Source organism: Coregonus lavaretus, assembly GCF_964263955.1.
Source record: "Coregonus lavaretus genome assembly, chromosome: 14".
Lineage (NCBI taxonomy): Eukaryota > Metazoa > Chordata > Actinopteri > Salmoniformes > Salmonidae > Coregonus > Coregonus lavaretus.
In genome coordinates, this window is record NC_140001.1 from 28,925,905 (window position 1) to 28,943,533 (window position 17,629).

Here is a 17,629-nt window from a genome sequence, read left to right on the forward strand (position 1 = left end):
ATTTGGACTATTTTGTGTATGTCCATTACATTAAATCCAAATAAAAATCCATTTAAAATACAGGTTGTAATGCAAAAAAATAGGAAAAACGCCAAGGGGGATGAATACTTTTGCAAGGCTCTGTATATATATATATATATATATATATATATATATATATACACACATACATACATACACACATACATACATACATACATACATACACACACACACTGCAAGGAGGCATGAGGACTGCAGATGTGGCCAGGGCAATAAATTGCAACGTCCGTACTGTGAGACACCTAAGACAGCGCTACAGCGAGACAGGACGGACAGCTGATCGTCCTCGCAGTGGCAGACCACGTGTAACAACACCTGCACAGGATCGGTACATCCGAACATTACACCTGCGGGACAGGTACAGGATGGCAACAACAACTGCCCAAGTTACACCAGGAACGCACAATCCCTCCATTAGTGCTCAGACTGTCTGCAATAGGCTGAGAGAGGCCGGACTGAGGGCTTGTAGGCCTGTTGTAAGGCAGGTCCTCACCAGACATCACTGGCAACAACGTTGCCTATGGGCACAAACCCACCGTCGCTGGCCCAGACAGGACTGGCAAAAAGTGCTCTTCACTGACGAGTCGCGGTTTTGTCTCACCAGGGGTGATGGTCGGAGTCGCGTTTATCGTCGAAGGAATGAGCGTTACACCGAGGCCTGTACTCTGGAGCGGGATCGATTTGGAGGTGGATGGTCCGTCATGGTCTGTGGCGGTGTGTCACAGCATCATCGTACTGAGCTTGTCGTCATTGCAGGCAATCTCAACACTGTGCGTTACAGGGAAGACATCCTCCTCCCTCATGTGGTACCCTTCCTGCAGGCTCATCCTGACATGACCCTCCAGCATGACAATGCCACCAGCCATACTGCTCGTTCTGTGCGTGATTTCCTGCAAGACAGGAATGTCAGTGTTCTTCCATGGCCAGCGAAGAGCCCGGATCTCAATCCCATTGAGCACATCTGGGACCTGTTGGATCAGAGGGTGAGGGCTAGGGCCATTCCCCCCAGAAATGTCTGGGAACTTGCAGGTGCCTTGGTGGAAGAGTGGGGTGTAGCTCAGCTGGTAGAGCACGGCGCTTGTAACGCCAATGTAGTGGGTTCGATCCCTGGGACCACCCATACACAAAAATGTATGCACGCATGACTGTAAGTCACTTTGGATAAAAGTGTCTGCTAAATGGCATATTATTATTATTATTATTATTATTATATCTCACAGCAAGAACTGGCAAATCTGGTGCAGTCCATGAGGAGGAGATGTACTGCAGTACTTAATGCAGCTGGTGGCCACACCAGATACTGACTGTTACTTTTGATTTTGACACCCCCTTTGTTCAGGTACACATTATTCCATTTCTGTCTGTGGAACTTGCTCAGTTTATGTCTCAGTTGTTGAATCTTGTGATGTTCATACAAATATTTACACATGCTTAGTTTGCTGCAAATAAATGCAGTTGACAGTGAGAGGACGTTTCTTTTTTTGCTGAGTTTATACACACACACACACACACACACACACACACACACACATCCTTTAAAAATATATATTTCCCTTTATTACTTTCCAACCCCACAGTCCATCATTACTTTAAGACATTAAGGTCAGTCAATCCAGAAAATGTCAAGAACTTTGAAAATGTCTTCAAGTGCAGACGCAAAAACCATCAAGCGCTATGATGAAACTGGCTCTCATGAGGACCACCACAGGAAAGGAAGACCCAGAGTTACCTCTGCTGCAGAGGATAAGTTCATTAGAGCTAACCGCACCTCAGATTTCATCACAAATAAATGCTTCACAGAGTTCAAGTACCAGACACATCTCAACAGCAACTTTTCGGAGGAGACTGCGTGAATCAGGTCTTCATAGTCGAATTGCTGCAAAGAAACCACTACTAAAGGACCCCAATAAGAAGAAGAGACTTGCTTCGGCCAAGAAACACAAGCAATGGACATTAGACATGTGGAAATCTATCCTTTGGTCTGATGAGTCCAAATTTGAGATTTTTGGTTCCAACTGGCGTGAGACGCAGAGTAGGTGAATGGATGATCTCCGCATGTGTGGTTCCCACCGTGAAGCACGGAGGAGAAGGTGTGATGGTGTGGGGTGCTTTGCTGGTGACACGGTCTGTGATTTATTTAGAATTCAAGGCATACTTAACCAGCATGGCTACCATAGCGATACACCATCCCATCTGGTTTGCGCTTAGTGGACCTATCATTTGTTTTTGAAAAGGACAATGACCCAACACACCTCCAGGCTATGAAGGGCTATTTGACCAAGAAGGAGAATGATGGAGTGCTGCATCAGATGACCTGGCCTCCACAATCACCCGACCTCAACCCAATTGAGATGGTTTGGGATGAGTTGGACCGCAGAGTGAAGGAAAAGCAGTCAACGAGTGCTCAGCATATGTGGGAACTCCTTCAAGACTGTTGGAAAAGCATTCCAGGTGAAGCTGGTTGAGAGAATGGCAAGAGTGTGCAAAGCTGTCATCAAGGCAAAGGGTAGCTATTTGAAGAATCTCAAATATAAAATATATTATGATTTGTTTAACACTTTTTTGGTTACTACATGATTCCATATTTGTTATTTCATAGTTTTGATGTCTTCCCTATTATTCTATAATGTAGAAAATAGTAAAAATAAAGAAAAACCCTGGAATTAGTAGGTGTGTCCAAACCTTTGACTGGTACTGTATGTAAATAAGGTATTTCTGTTTATAATACATTTGCTAAATTTCTAAAAACCTGTTTTTCGCTTTTTTATTATGGGTTAGTGTGTGTAGATTGATGAGGAATTTATTTGATTTTATCCATTTTAGAATAAGGCTGTAATGTAACAAAATGTGGAAAAAGTCAAGGGGTCTGAAAACTTTATGAATTCACTGTATCTAGCTGTCCGTTAACACATTCTGATTGAATGGCTTGTCCTGCACTTTGTAAAAACCCGGAGTGCATGTTGGAAAAAAGGTCTTGGTTCCTTTCTAAACATAGCAATGTGAATGCAAAGAGGACTCGGCCCACAAAATAGGTGAAGTGAACTGGCAAAAGAGTCAAGTCCTCATTCAAATGCAAGGGCAGTGTGAATACAAAGAGAACTGTTATTTTGCTTATTTTTTACCCCAGAGTTCACTTTAAAGAGGACTGAGATCGGTTATTTTAAAGATGACTATATGTGAAAACACCCATAGCCTGGGGCTAAGGATAGCCCAGGGCTAAGAACAATGCAGCGTGAAAAGTCCTCAAGAGTCAAATGTCTACTCTGCCTCACATTTATCCTTTCTCTCAGGAGCTCACATTTCTGAGAAACCCACCCCAACACCCCTCGCACTTTCCTTTTTTTGGGACCTAAATTGAATCTCCAAGCATTGGCCTCAAATTAAGCCTGAGTTTAGCTGCCATGTACGAGACTCATTGGCCAGAGCAGTGTATCTCATAACTTTACTGTGGCCATGGAGACTGGGATTTGCACAGTAACTAATAGTGTGAAGGTTGTTGAGTTATTCAGGAGTGAATCTACGCCCATCATCAATTTTAGTAAAGATTAAACAGACCGGTTTTATCCTTACCTAAAATTCTCTCCATCTCCTCACATCTTTTTAGCTCAGTGACAAACTTCCGCTGGAATAGATTTACGCTGGGGTTGAGCTGAAACAGTAGGAGCAGAGCCACATTGTTACTTTCACCACAAACACACACACCTGTCCGAGCAGATTGACTGGATTTTGCAAATTATCGCCGACATTCCACATTATCCTCTACAGCAGTGGTCACCAACTGGTCGATCGCGATCGACTGGTCGTTCTCCAAGGCATTTCTAGTCGATCACCAAACATTTCTGTAAAAAACCCAACTATAAAGCATTTTGCGTTCCTATAGGCCTACCACTGGCCAATCAGATAGCTCAGATCACTGTGTCTGCAGTTTCCTCAAGCTATAGACTGTAAATAGAAGCCTCGAACACACAGCAAAGTTGATACTGTGAGATTTCAAAACCATGACTAGAGACTCAACTAATACAGCAAAGAGCTAATGTTTTTATGTGTAAGTTCATGTTTGAATTGTTATTCAGCTCTGTCAACACTTTGTTCAACACCTTTATAAGCCACCAGCACTGCAGCTGCAATGAATGAGTATAGCAAAGTGTTCTGATAAGCTTGCGTTGTTATTATTAGCGGCTTGTATATATATTTTAATATCAAGGAATATTTCACTTTCTCTGGTCATAGGAGTAACAACATCAGCTGGAAGACTGTGTCCCCTTTTCTCAGCGGAGGGAAGGAGGGCGGCGGGACAGTGAGTCAGTGAGTCGGGTTAGAGAGCCTCATGCTGCTCCCTCCCCTCAGACTGACCATCAGATGCAGGCCATCAGTCCAGTAAAAAAAATATATATATTATTGCTCACTTAGCTGTGCATCACAAGTAATATAACAAATGATCTATTACCAGTGTGATCATATACCTCAATTGTTTAAATATAATTTTAAAATGATCTGAGAAGAACAACATTGGCAGTGCAATTCAAATATAGCCAATATGCAGCGATAATGTATTGGGCCTATAACCTACTGCACAAACCTCATTACTACAGAAATGTTTTTAATTGGCTATTGTTGCATGGCTTACGTTTTTTAAGTCAGTAGATCTCTGCTTGCATTTTGACTCAGAAAGTGATCTTGCCTCAGGAAAGGTTGGTGACCACTGCTCTACAGGGAAAGTTGCAACACTGAGATATCATCATGAAATCAAAATGGTCCACAGACTCCTCACAAGAACCTGTTATCAGTAAAACAAGCACAATCTACTGTATGGTTAGACAATACTTGCTATATAAGCCATCTTGTGTTAGGGACACCCATTGGGCAACATTTTACCTTCTTGATCATGTCTGACAGTGACAGCTCACAATACAACAGAACCAAAGAGAGAGGAACTTTTCAATTTGTTTTCATACAGCTGTGCTAGTTAGATGACAGTTTATTTGGGGATCAATACTTACGTCTCTGAATTCCACCATACCCATTTCTCCCAGTTCGCTGATGCAGTCGTATGCTGATCCAGACTGCAGAAACAGCTGGGTCAAACACATCTCTTCACTTCGGAACAACGAGACCATCTTGACAGCCTGCTCTTCTCCTCACACAATACAACCGGCTTGCTAGTTTCAGCTACAGCTAGCTAACGTTAGTCGCGAGCCCAAACCACTTCACTGGGTAGGCTTAGCTGACGGCTCCGGCGTCTTAGAAGTAGCTAACTAGCAGGCACGCAAGCTAGCAGCTAGCTAGCAAACTACCGGTGCATTCGCTTCAACACAGTGTCAATCATTGGCCCATCAGTGACACGTCTCCAGTCCAGTGAGTCTCAAGACGTTCCCGTCGAAGTGGTTGTTGGAGTCATCTTGCTGTAGCCATATTAACGTGGCTATCGATTTAGCGAACCAGAAGGTCCACTCTGTCACTAGCGCTAGTAGTTGGCTAGCTAACTTTAGCTTGCTACCTAGATGGTTTCGTGAACTCTCTTCTCAATCCAGTTGTGGTAGCTAGCAGTAGAAACAATCACGTTTTGGTCGCTAACTATGACTATAAGCACATTTTAAACTTGAAACTTCAATAAATACCAACTTGCTTTAAATACTCATGCCCCCTTTGATATGGAGCTTGTAAGCAAGTTATGCCGCGTTCAAAACAACTCGGACATCTCCTATTTCAGTGCGTTCAATAAAACTGGTAACTCGGGAAAAAAACGAGCTCTGATTAGGAAAAATCGTTTCGAACGGTCATCCAACTCCGCAAGTTTTCTTCTTCTTCTTTGGAGTTTAACGGCGGTTGGCATCCAATTTGTTGCATTACCGCCCCCAACTGGACTATAATATAAATCCATTAAACTTTCGTGATACAAAATGGGAAAATGAAAAACAAAACTCAACACTCATTAAAAACCCACTACCCTATTCCACTACTTTGACCCTATCTGCTCCTGCACCATGCCAACGGCCTGGGAGGACGGGACACCACCACTAAACACACCCTGTAACTCTTCTGAAGTCAAATCTCGTATGCCCAAATACTTCTCTGCAGCTGCTACAACATCTATTTTCTGTGATTTACGTTCCATTTCTGCGGTACAGTTGATAACCATTGCTATGAACGCTAAGAAGCCAACCTTACTGAAGCACATGTCACTCGTTGGCCTATCCCTCTGTGCTGGCACAGATCTACTACTCACAGGGATCCTCTCAGGATTCCTCACCCTTGACCCATCATCCTCTACTTTCTTCACTGCCTCAGCATATGACACCTTCTGCACTACAATGACTCTAGCCACCTCAACCTGACTCTCTCACACCGGACACTTCCGATCCCCAGCAACATGGGCACCTCTACAGTTGACACACACAACTTTATCCACCGAAACTACACAATCCTCTATCTCATGCCCTCCTGCACACTTCCCACATCTTGGAATCTCCCTTTTACAAACTGCTGCGACATGACCATAAACATTGCAGCTGAAACAGCTCAGTGGATTTGGCACAAAAGTCTGCAAATAAAAGGACATTATCCCAGGTAGAGAGGAAGAGGCGAAGCGAGAGGTTTTACTGTCCATGAAAAAATAAGCCCACAAAGTGAGGAATTTTTGTGTGGAGGTCAATGAGTGTTGAATTTGGTCAAAAATGTAATTGCTCATTTGCTACGTGAGGCTTATTTGATCAAATATAAGTTTCATAATGTTTAGGTTGTTACGAATGCACTGATATGAGTGGCAACTTTTAAGAAAAAAAAACGACTTTATATCGGAGTTGTGCCTATTGTCATAGAGGACTCATCATGGATATAACCCGCTTTAGCATGGGCATGGCCATTGAGGGCTTCCACCATTTTAAAGTAGTAAACTAGGTGGGGATTCCTTAGCCGTTACTCCTTAAGGTCCAAGGACCTTATGTTATTTTCAGAGGTAGACTGGCTCTAGCAGCTAAAACAGCTAAACACTCCATCTAAACGTGAATTGATTCTCAATTGCAATACGGTTATAGTAACATAAAGCCCTTTACTTTCATATCACATCAAAATAATTTAACCAATGCAAAATATACACTTACTGTACACTGTTTTAACCGGCTTTATCACAGTTTATCACAGTATTTTTCAGTGACAACACGTTTCTGGCGGCCTTCTTCCATTACACACAGGTGTTCGGAGCATGCTAGATAGCTAATTAGCACAGGCTGTCCCTCTGTCTTCTGTCTGTCTTCCGTAAATACCTGCTGTAACATGGAGATATGGCCGTGTGGGAACACTAACCCTAATCCTATAAACGTGTGTATCAATTTAACTTTTTTTTTTTTTGCTGATATGAACGATAAGATCCTTATGCTTCCAAAACCGTACTGAAAGCGATGCGTGTTCAGACCCAGGGCGGGGTTCCCAGGTGGTGAAGGTAGGCAACAACACCTCCGCTACACTGATCCTCAACACGGGGGCCCCACAAGGGTGCGTGCTCAGCTCCCTCCTGTACTCCGTTCACCAATGACTGCGTGGCCACGCACGTCTCCAACTCAATCAAGTTTGCAGACTGACAACAGCGGTAGGCCTGATTACCAACAATGACGAGACAGCCTACAGGGAGGAGGTGAGGGCCCTGGCGGAGTGATGCCAGGAAAATAACCTCTTCCCCAACGTCGACAAAACGAAGGAGTTGATTGTGGACTTCAGGAGACAGCAGAAGGAGCACGCCCCCATCCACATCGATGGGGCTGCAGTGAAGAGGGTGAAAAGCTTCAAGATCCTCGGCGTGCACATTACTGACAATCTGAAATGGTCCATACACACAGTGTGGTGAAGAAGGTGCAACAGTCTTGGCCCCTAAGACCCTCACAAACTTCTACAGATGCACCATTGAACTTTAGTCCGTTTCTAGCCGGCTACCACCCGGTACTCAACCCTGCACCTTAGAGACTGCTGCCCTATGTACATCATTTATATTTATTTTATTTTGGGGATTTGCGTGTATTGTTTTGTATTGTTAGGTTACTGCTCTGTTGGAGCTAGGAACATAAGCATTTCGCTACACCCGCGATAGCATCTGCAAAATATGTGTAAGCGACCAATAACATTTGTTTTCATTTGTTAATGTTCAGACCGAGCGTCGGGGCTCTAACACAACTCCCCAGTACAGAAGACGCCTTCGTCCAATGACTCATATGTAATGTATTGGAGCTGAGAGTCATGATCAAGGGCTAGGGGGATTCCTATGAGTTGGGCGCAATCAGCCAATAAAGAAGAAAATTAACTACTAAAGTTCAGTACTTTATCTGAAAGTTTTCCTTCCTCGCTTTTGTTATTGAGGTTACAGACTACCTTGTATTCTTGTTTATCTCCCTAATAAACCTTTATTTGACATGATCTGTGTAATCTGACTGACTTGTTTTGTACTGTATTTACACCAGAGTAGTCCATCCATCTTTCTAGATGTGTACCCTCCTGTAAGTCTGCTAATTTGAAGTGAAAACTGTCCGGAGCATAGATATAATTATAAAACCATTTCAAAATTACAATAATGATGTCTATGCTAGATAAAGGAATGCACAAATATTGTTTCTTACACAAGTTTATTGTTGCCCACACAAACTTCCCTTATTTACATATGATTTATGTTTGGTTGTAGGCCATCCTCTCTCAACAACATTTCTGAGTACTCTGTAGGTTTTCACACTTTCCCGGGAACCACCAAGTCTGATGTAAAGGGAAAGCATTGTCTATTATATAGGGATTCCTATGAGTTGAGCGCAATCAGCCAGTGAATAGGAAGAAAATTGACTACTATAAAATGGAGATAGCCTCAATGGCACTGCCCATGCCATCACAGATGCTATAATAGCACAGATACAAAGATGAGTCCTCTATCTATCTCTATGCCTGTTGTTCACACACGTATCTGCCATCTCATTGGCTAGAATGGTCCCACCTGATCTCACCTCCTCCATCGTTAGAGCAGTCACTCGACTATCTCATCAATATAATAGACAATCTTTGTCCCAGTCCAGATTCACATTTCAAGTTAATCATACATTTGATTTTCCAAAAGGTAACAAAAACTTTATTACAAAATACAAATCAACTTGATAATTTACATTTTTACAAACCATGAAAAAACCTGCTGAAACTGGTCAAGCTTACCACCTGAAAATGACTTCATTTCTTTACATCAATAACAATGTTCAGCCATTATTTTTCAAACAGCAGGATCAAGCAGATTCAAGCCTCAAGAGTTAGTGCATGTCAATTTGTCTGATTACTACCTCACTCTTTCTCAGATACCTGGGTTTAGAGAAAAGCACTTCTCCATGCCTGTTCGGATCGGTTTCCATGGAGTCCCGAGAATGGAGGCAGCGATGAAGGAAAAACCCCAGGATAAGGGTGAAGGGACAGCTTTAATCCTAGTGCCATCACCTATTTATCACATCTTGGGACAGCAGTGTCTCACCCGTGTAATATCTGCTGAGGGGGAAACAAGCTGGGGCCAGCACACATCATTCCTGTCGAAGTCATACTCTGTAAAGTTAATCTGAAACCTGAAGGACACCAGGGCAGAACCACATCAGAGTTTTATTCACTGCACTTACCAAACCTTTCAACGTAGTCATAAAAACATTACACTGAGGCTGTTTATTTCAATTCTGAGGGCTTTAGAATGTCAGGGGTCACCTGGTTTTGGGTATTGAAGTGTTGATGGGGATATTAGTGAAGGTGATGGAGGAGGTGACATGGAAAGACTGAGTCCCAGTCGGGTCCAGACAGGGTGTTTGGATTTTTCGTTATTTAGCCCTCCGAAAAGGCTCACCAGGAAGCACACAATGTCATGACTCGTGTTTTGTCCTTAATTTTATTTTAAATCAAATGACCACAGGTCATAAACCTGAAATACAACAAACAAATAATGACACTATATTATTCATATATATAATGTAAATATATTATTCAAATAATAATGTAAATAATGAAAATCAAATAAGCCTGCAACACCATCAAAAAAGTGGTAAATCTGGCTTAAAACAACATTGACTACATCACCCAGAATGCCAGCGCCAGAAGAGCATGCGCACAGTGACTCTGCCGTCACTGGTTGCTATGGACGCTGTCACAGGACATAGAACCCATGCCACCACATGCCTCGTCCAAAGGATTTACACACGCACAAACGCAACATAACGCGGCACTCCACCATGGATCACCGAACCAAACCACCGCCACCAGAAACCAGCAGAGTGCTCCGAATAACAAAAGCCTAATGCTATACAGCATCTGGGTCATTGAGCTACCGCACCCAGCGAGCTACAAGTTACTCTCGACCATCAAACACCGACTCAGTGCTCAAACATATAAGTGACTTAAACATTAATGCTAGACTGTGAGTAGTTCGCAGTTACATACCAACGGGCTGTGTGCTCCTGATGATTGTCTGCGGTGAAATGATTACCAGCTGCCATAATTTAAGTCTCTAGTGAAGCTGCGCATGCGCACATAACGTAACATATCTGAGCATCTAAGAAACTTAAAGAAATCACTCGTTCCCCATTTAATTGAACACATCAGACCCATTTGCTTCTCTTTTATTTATATATAAAAAAAAAATCCTGAGTGAACTAGAAGTCTCAACACAGGGTGTTGGGTCACCCCCTCCACGTGGACACATTGTCACTATGCAGGAGCAACACTCACATCAGAGACAGTAGTCCTAACAAGGAGGACTTTATTCAAATCACACCTTTTTTTTTTTGTACGAACAGAGGGACAGCACAGACAGAAAGGAAAGATAGGTGTGATGGCAATGGACAGTGTTATAGGCTTTTGCCACTTATCTGACTTCCACTGCTTGCATCTCCCACTGAGGCAACCCCCCACCACCTCGTCACAATGTTCTTACCGTGGATGTGCTGGTGAGACGGAAGCTGGCTGGAGTTCAGTTCCACAACTGTGACTTATTCAGTGTGTTGGTCACAGAAGTGGAATGGAAGAAGCAACAAAGCCAAAATAATGAATTAATAGGGTTAATTTTTAAGCTAATATTAGGATTGAATTGAATAGTTAAAAAGGTTTGTTCAACCAGTCAGCCAGGGTCAGGAAATCTGAGTCTCCATTCCTGGCTGTGTTTTGCTGTGATCAGTGCCCTCTGAAGAGAGGCCACAGTCTGACTAACAGAGGTAAAAGAGGAAGGTCAAACATTCTACAGAGAGACATGGATCCATCTCATTTGTATGCATTGAGCGGTATTTTGACCAACTTGTCAGTGTGTGTATCCAGTGATTTACCCGAGCAGAATACATTGGGTCATGTTCTGTAGGCTCACAGGTAACAGTTCTCCCCAAACAGAACTGGCCTCATCTCAGCAGAGTCGCACAGTCCAATGCTTACTGATGACAGAAATAGAAAAACATGAATACACATGCACCTACTAAACCAGGAAACAACCGATCTAAAGCAGTGGTAAATAACACCAGTAACTGCTGGTTCTCACTATAGTCCAATCCAAGTGCCTTAGCTAAATAAAAATGTACATAAAGACATGCACAGTTTGGTAATTGAGACCTTTAAAGCCATTGATTTGAGTGCACTATTCAGGTTACAAAGATGGCCGTTACCTGGCTTCCAAAGATTGACTGGGGTCCTCTGTATGACTGTGCCATTCTCCAAGGTGTTCACAACCCCAACAATCACAGGCCTGCCCACCTGGTAAGCTGAGAGAGTTAACACAAAGCTTTATCCGGAAATCTGTGAAATATCAGTCTCATCTTTTTATGTTGCACATTAAGCTCCCCATTTTGAAACGCTTATAAGTGTACAGTTGAAGTCGGAAGTTTACATACACCTTAGCCAAATACATTTAAACTCAGTTTTCACAATTCCTTACATTTAATCCTAGTAAAAATTCCCTGTCTTAGGTCAGTTAGGAACACCACTTTATTTTAAGAATGTGAAATGTCAAAATAAAAGTAGAGAGAATGATTTATTTAAGCTTTTATTTCTTTCATCACATTCCCAGTGGGTCAGAAGTTTACATACACTCAATTAGTATTTGGTAGCATTGCCTTTAAATTGTTTAACTTGGGTGAAACGTGTTGGGTAGCTTTCCACAAGCTTCCCACAATAAGTTGGGTGAATTTTGCCCCATTCCTCCTGACAGAGCTGGTGTAACTGAGTCAGGTTTGTAGGCCTCCTTGCTCGCAAACGCTTTTTCAGTTCTGCCCACAAATGTTCTATAGTATTGAGGTCAGGGCTTTGTGATGGCCACTCCAATACCTTGACTTTGCTGTCCTTAAGCCATTTTGCCACAACTTTGGAAGTATGCTTGGGGTCATTGTCCACTTGGAAGACCCATTTGCAACCAAGCTTTAACTTCCTGACTGATGTCTTGAGATGTTGTTTCAATATATCCATTACATTACATTTTACATTTTAGTCATTTAGCAGACGCTCTTATCCAGAGCGACTTACAGTTAGTGAATACATATATATATTTTTTTATACTGGCCCCCCGTGGGAAGCGAACCCACAACCCTGGCGTTGCAAACGCCATGCTCTATCAACTGAGCTACATCCCTGCCGGCCATTCCCTCCCCTACCCTGGACCAATTGTGCGCCGCCCATGAGTCTCCCGGTCACGGCCGGCTGCGACAGAGCCTGGATTCGAACCAGGATCTAGTGGCACAGTTAGAACTGTGATGCAGTGCCTTAGACCACTGCGCCACTCAGGAGAGTATAATTTATATCCACATAATTTTCCTTCCTCGATAATGCCATCTATTTTGTGAAGTGCACCAGTCCCTCCTGCAGCAAAGCACCCCCACAGCATGATGCTGCCACCCCTGTGCTTCACGGTTGGGATGGTGTTCTTCGGCTTACAAGTAACCCCCTTTTTCCTCCTAACATAACGATGGTCATTATGGCCAAACAGTTCTATTTTTGTTTCATCAGACCAGAGGACATTTCTCAAAAAAGTATGATCTTTGTCCCCATGTGCAGTTGCAAACTGTAGTCTGGCTTTTTTATGGTGGTTTTGGAGCAGTGGCTTCTTCCTTGCTGAGTGGCCTTTTAGGTTATGTCTTTATAGGACTCGTTTTACTTTGGATATAGATACTTTTGTACCCATTTCCTCCAGCATCTTCACAAGGTCCTTTGCTGTTGTTCTGGGATTGATTTTCACTTTTCGCACCAAAGTACATTCATCTCTAGGAGACAGAACGCGTCTCCTTCCTGAGTGGTATGACGGCTGCGTGGTCCCATGGTGTTTATACTTGCGTACTATTGTTTGTACAGATGAACGTGGTACCTTCAGGTGTTTGGAAATTGCTCCAAAGGATGAACCAGACTTGTGGAGGTCTACAATAATTTTTCTGAGGTCTTGGCTGATTTATTTTGATTTTCCAATGATGTCAAGCAAAGAGGCACTGAGTTTGAAGGGAGGCCTTGAAATACATCCACAGGTACACCTCCAATTGACTTAAATGATGTCAATTAGCCTTTCAGAAGCTTCTGAAGCCATGACATCATTTTCTAGAATGTTCCAAGCTGTTTAAAGGCACAGTGAACTTAGTGTATGTAAACTTCTGACCCACTGGAATTGTGATACAGTGAATTATAAGTGAAATAATCTATCTGTAAACAATTCTTGGAAAAATTACTTGTGTCATGCACAAAGTAGATGTCCTAACCGACTTGCCAAAACTATAGTTTGTTAACAAGAAATGTGTGGAGTGGTTGAAAAAAGAGTTTTAATGACTCCAACCTAAGTGTATGTAAACTTCCGACTTCAACTGTATATGGTTGCACAAACCTGGGTTCCCTGAGTTGGGCTAAGCCAAAGCATCTGAGAAACACAACTGAATACCTGGCTGTCAAAGCCACTGTGAGAGGAAGAGGAAATACAAACGCATAACAGCAGGACAATTAGGTGTTAATCGGTGACAAACACAACGTCAGCTTTTTAATGATATTACAGATACGTAGTTATACCCAGCAGAGAAAACTAAAAGAAAGAGGCCCCTACCACTAGCAGAAGGGACATTCCCAAGTGTGCGGGTTAGTGTGATATATGGGCTGTTCCCTCCCCAGAATAATTGATAATCAAGGTTATATTTTCTCACAGCGGTCTGCCATCTTCAGCCACAGGACTCGAGACAAAGGGGCTCAGGTCAACAGCCATTTCATCCGTGACATCCACTGTGACCACACTTAAAATGTTTCCCCAATGAGCACACAAAAACACAATGCAAATCAATCAGAAAAAAACATAATAGTCAAGTAATTGCTCTGCTCATGGAGAGAGAGACGTACCCCCTTGGCCATCCCTCACATGCAACCTCAGCTCAGTTGGTGTCATCAGTAAGGGGGGGGTCGAGTTGGGCAGGACAGGAGACGGGCCACACACTGCGCTTAGTTTTTCAAAAATGCCACAATGGCATTATCTACACACTGGCCAACCAGGAAGAGCTGAGGGATTAAGAGAAATTAGACATAACAGTTACTGTGAGTTCTGACTGTCCATTTACAAACACATACAGTTCATACACACATAAAGAGTGATAGAGAGAGAGCGGGCGATAGAGAGAGAGAGAGAGAGAGAGAGAGAGAGAGAGAGAGAGAGAGAGACACACACACACACAAGGCTAACCAGAGGAATGGCGAAACTGATCACTTGTGACGAAAATGGGATGCCCCTGCTGGTAGTCATCGGTGGTCAGTGGCGCTGACAGCCCTACACTTTGGAAAGATGGCCTGGGCTTTGGTGTGCTGGAGCAGTTATAGAAGAAGGCACAACACATTTCAGGTCAAGACAATGATAATGCTGTAATAAGGGACATATAGCAAACACAAAAAAAGCTATCAATTAAGATTAAAGTCTATGTCTATGACACCTGGGCATAAATCCTAGCCCGGATGAGCAGTGAGGCAGACACACACAGTCTCCAGCACACACAGTGACTTAGGACAGCAGTCTGTGTCATTCTTATTACCACACAGGAGCAGGCTGTGGTTCAGACTCAGCTGCACTCGCACACAGAGGCAAGAGTTTGCCAGGAGACAGAAATTAGGCAGTTAGCATTATTGCCATGAAGTAAAAATCTGAATGGCATCAACCATTTTATGTCTTTGTGTGTTGACAAGCCTTATTGGTTGCTACATATTTTATGACTAATTTAATTTAAGCCATGGTTTGTGGTGCTGAAAGGAAAGTCCTGCTACTTGGCCAGATAGAGATAGCAGCCCTCTTTTTGATAGCAGTGGTCAGGGTGTACTCTGCGGTGCTGAACAACAGCTACCCAATTCAATCAGTTTAGCTCTATAGAACTCTCACTGGTGAGAGCAGATGGTGGGCAAGCTGTGTGACAAACTCCCGTGAGTCAGAAAGTTTGAGCATGATGGGGGTGGAAAGCGACCTGTCAAAATGAACCCAGAGGGAAATACCAGATGTGTTTCCAAGCAGGAACGCCGACAATCTAGGTCCAGATGTGTCGAGATATGACGGCTGAAAAACTAGAAAAAGGGACTGATTGATTGATTGGTGTTACCCAGGTAGCTAGCCAACGTTAGCTATCTAGCCTTAACAGTAGTGGGCCATCCATCAAGTTACGTTAGTTGATTGATGGGACATTTCTAAGAGTTGAAAGACTTACCGACATTGCTCTTTGCATCCGTAATCAAAACAATCAGAAGTATGCATGCACATCGACATAAAGCAGATGCAGGTGGTGGCGACAGTATATTAGCCATTGCTGAAAATATCTGTTCACCAGGTAGTAGTCTTCTTCTATGGTATATTGGCGATCGCACAATTTCATGTGCTGCCCGCCACTTACTGTGCGGGATGGAAACAGGATTCCAAAAAATGGAACTAAATAAATAAATATATATGATCCCTACACAAGCTCAAGGGCAACCTAGGAGGACGGGTCTTCCAGCTCCAGTACCCCTTGCAAGTCTTCATATGTAAAATATTTAAGTCCCAAAAACGTTTCTGCCGCAGCCACAATAATGTCCAGTTTCTTAGACATCTTTGAGACTTGTGCCGTACAGTTTATGACTGTGGTAATATACGCCACAAAATCCACCTTTTTAACACACAGGGTATCTTTTGATTGGCAGCAAACATTTACTACAGGCTGTGGTGCGTCCACAACCATATCTTCACTAGCGTCACTTGTTTCTCAATTATTTTAAACGCCTCCGCATAGGAGATTCGATTGACTGCTCTAACTTTTGCCACCTCAATCTCCTTCACTCTTACAGGACACTCCAGGAACTCGGGATCATGATCACCACCACTGTCCTTCTACACACCGTTCTTCAATATACTACCATCTGCACACACTTTAAACATGGCCAAATCCTTTACAATTCTTACACTGCAATTGTTTGGGGGACGACAGCTCTTACAGCGTATCATACATAACCAAGCTTTACATGCGTAGGTATTTGCTCTTTATAAAAATAAAAAACCGGACCGACAGACTTTCTTCTTTTTCTCCATTCACCCAGCAGGTCAGACGCCGGGCACCGACCGACCACACCAGGAATTTTCTTCAGATATTCAACCTGAACATCCGTCGTCACCCCTGAGATTACTCATTTGACGGGTATCTACTCCGAAGTTCAAAACACAAAACTTCTGTTGTTCGGATTCTTTTGAGGCTCACTGCAATATTCCTCTGTTCTTCAGAAATACGATTAATCAAAATAAGACCACTCCTGGTAACCGACAGACTCCGCTTTTCCCAGCGCATACTTCACCATTTTCGACACCTCAAACGGGTTTCCCACATATGCATCCTTACTCAACAAACGCATCCCAACAAGAAGCGATTCATTATCATTCATACACCTATCTTCCACTCCAATTTTAGACAATTTCCTTTTTGTTCCAGTTTTCGCTAATACTGTTGTCCATTCAATCATTCGTCTTCACCAACTTTGCTCAACGCGCTGCTTGATTCGAACTCAGCATCGGCTTCCTCCATCTTTTTCCTGAACCGGAATTAACCGTAGTCCTCCCCGGAATCGAACTGCGAGCCTTCCAAAGATTTATATAACTAAACCTCATTGTTCTATCTGTGAACCTTCCCTACAACCTGCAGTAGAGAACACAATAGTTCCGCCTCACCAGTGAGTCACCATTTTGTAGTCACCAAAGTGTTGTAGAGAGATGTCTATGGCAACGACATATCAACCAATCACAGTTTAGGGGATTACTTGCGCTCATGCTCCAGAGCTACTACTGAGACAGCCAACAGTGACCCTCGTGGGGCTGTTGTGTACTACGGAAACAGAAAAGAAAATCATCATCATCTGTTATAGCTAACTTCTAGAAGCAAATTTGCAACATGCACAATTATATAGACTCTCTGCATGCACCCTAATTAATTGACAACAAAACATGAAAACAAAAGCATAATGTAATGTCACAAAGATGATTTGCTGACCCAATGCATACTCCTATACACTAGATGGCGGTAATTCATCATACGCTGTTCTGTAACGACTCAACTACAACAGTAGAGTTAGTTTGACAAGAAAAACACGAGGAAGCATGTTC

General features: G+C 43.0%; 1 protein-coding gene and 1 pseudogene across 2 annotated transcripts in view; both read right to left on the reverse strand.

Annotated features, from left to right (window-relative positions):
• Nucleotides 1-5,256, reverse strand: part of LOC311141552 (V-type proton ATPase 116 kDa subunit a 2-like) — a 34,775-nt gene extending 29,519 nt beyond the window's left edge. The window contains exons 1-2 of the mRNA XM_084176911.1: nucleotides 5,043-5,256; nucleotides 3,613-3,691 (exon numbers count right to left, since the gene is read on the reverse strand). Of these exons, the coding sequence (XP_084033037.1) occupies nucleotides 3,613-3,691; nucleotides 5,043-5,159 (196 nt within the window). The 5' untranslated portion in view covers nucleotides 5,160-5,256. The remainder of the gene's footprint in view (nucleotides 1-3,612; nucleotides 3,692-5,042) is intronic.
• A 6,129-nt stretch (nucleotides 5,257-11,385) lies between these two features.
• Nucleotides 11,386-14,861, reverse strand: LOC311141101 (tectonic-2-like; annotated as a pseudogene). The gene is made up of 6 exons: nucleotides 14,711-14,861; nucleotides 14,370-14,529; nucleotides 14,087-14,270; nucleotides 13,874-13,943; nucleotides 11,682-11,777; nucleotides 11,386-11,453 (listed from the first exon to the last, which is right to left on the reverse strand). The product of its transcript is annotated as a tectonic-2-like (transcript).
• Nucleotides 14,862-17,629: the final 2,768 nt, after the last annotated feature.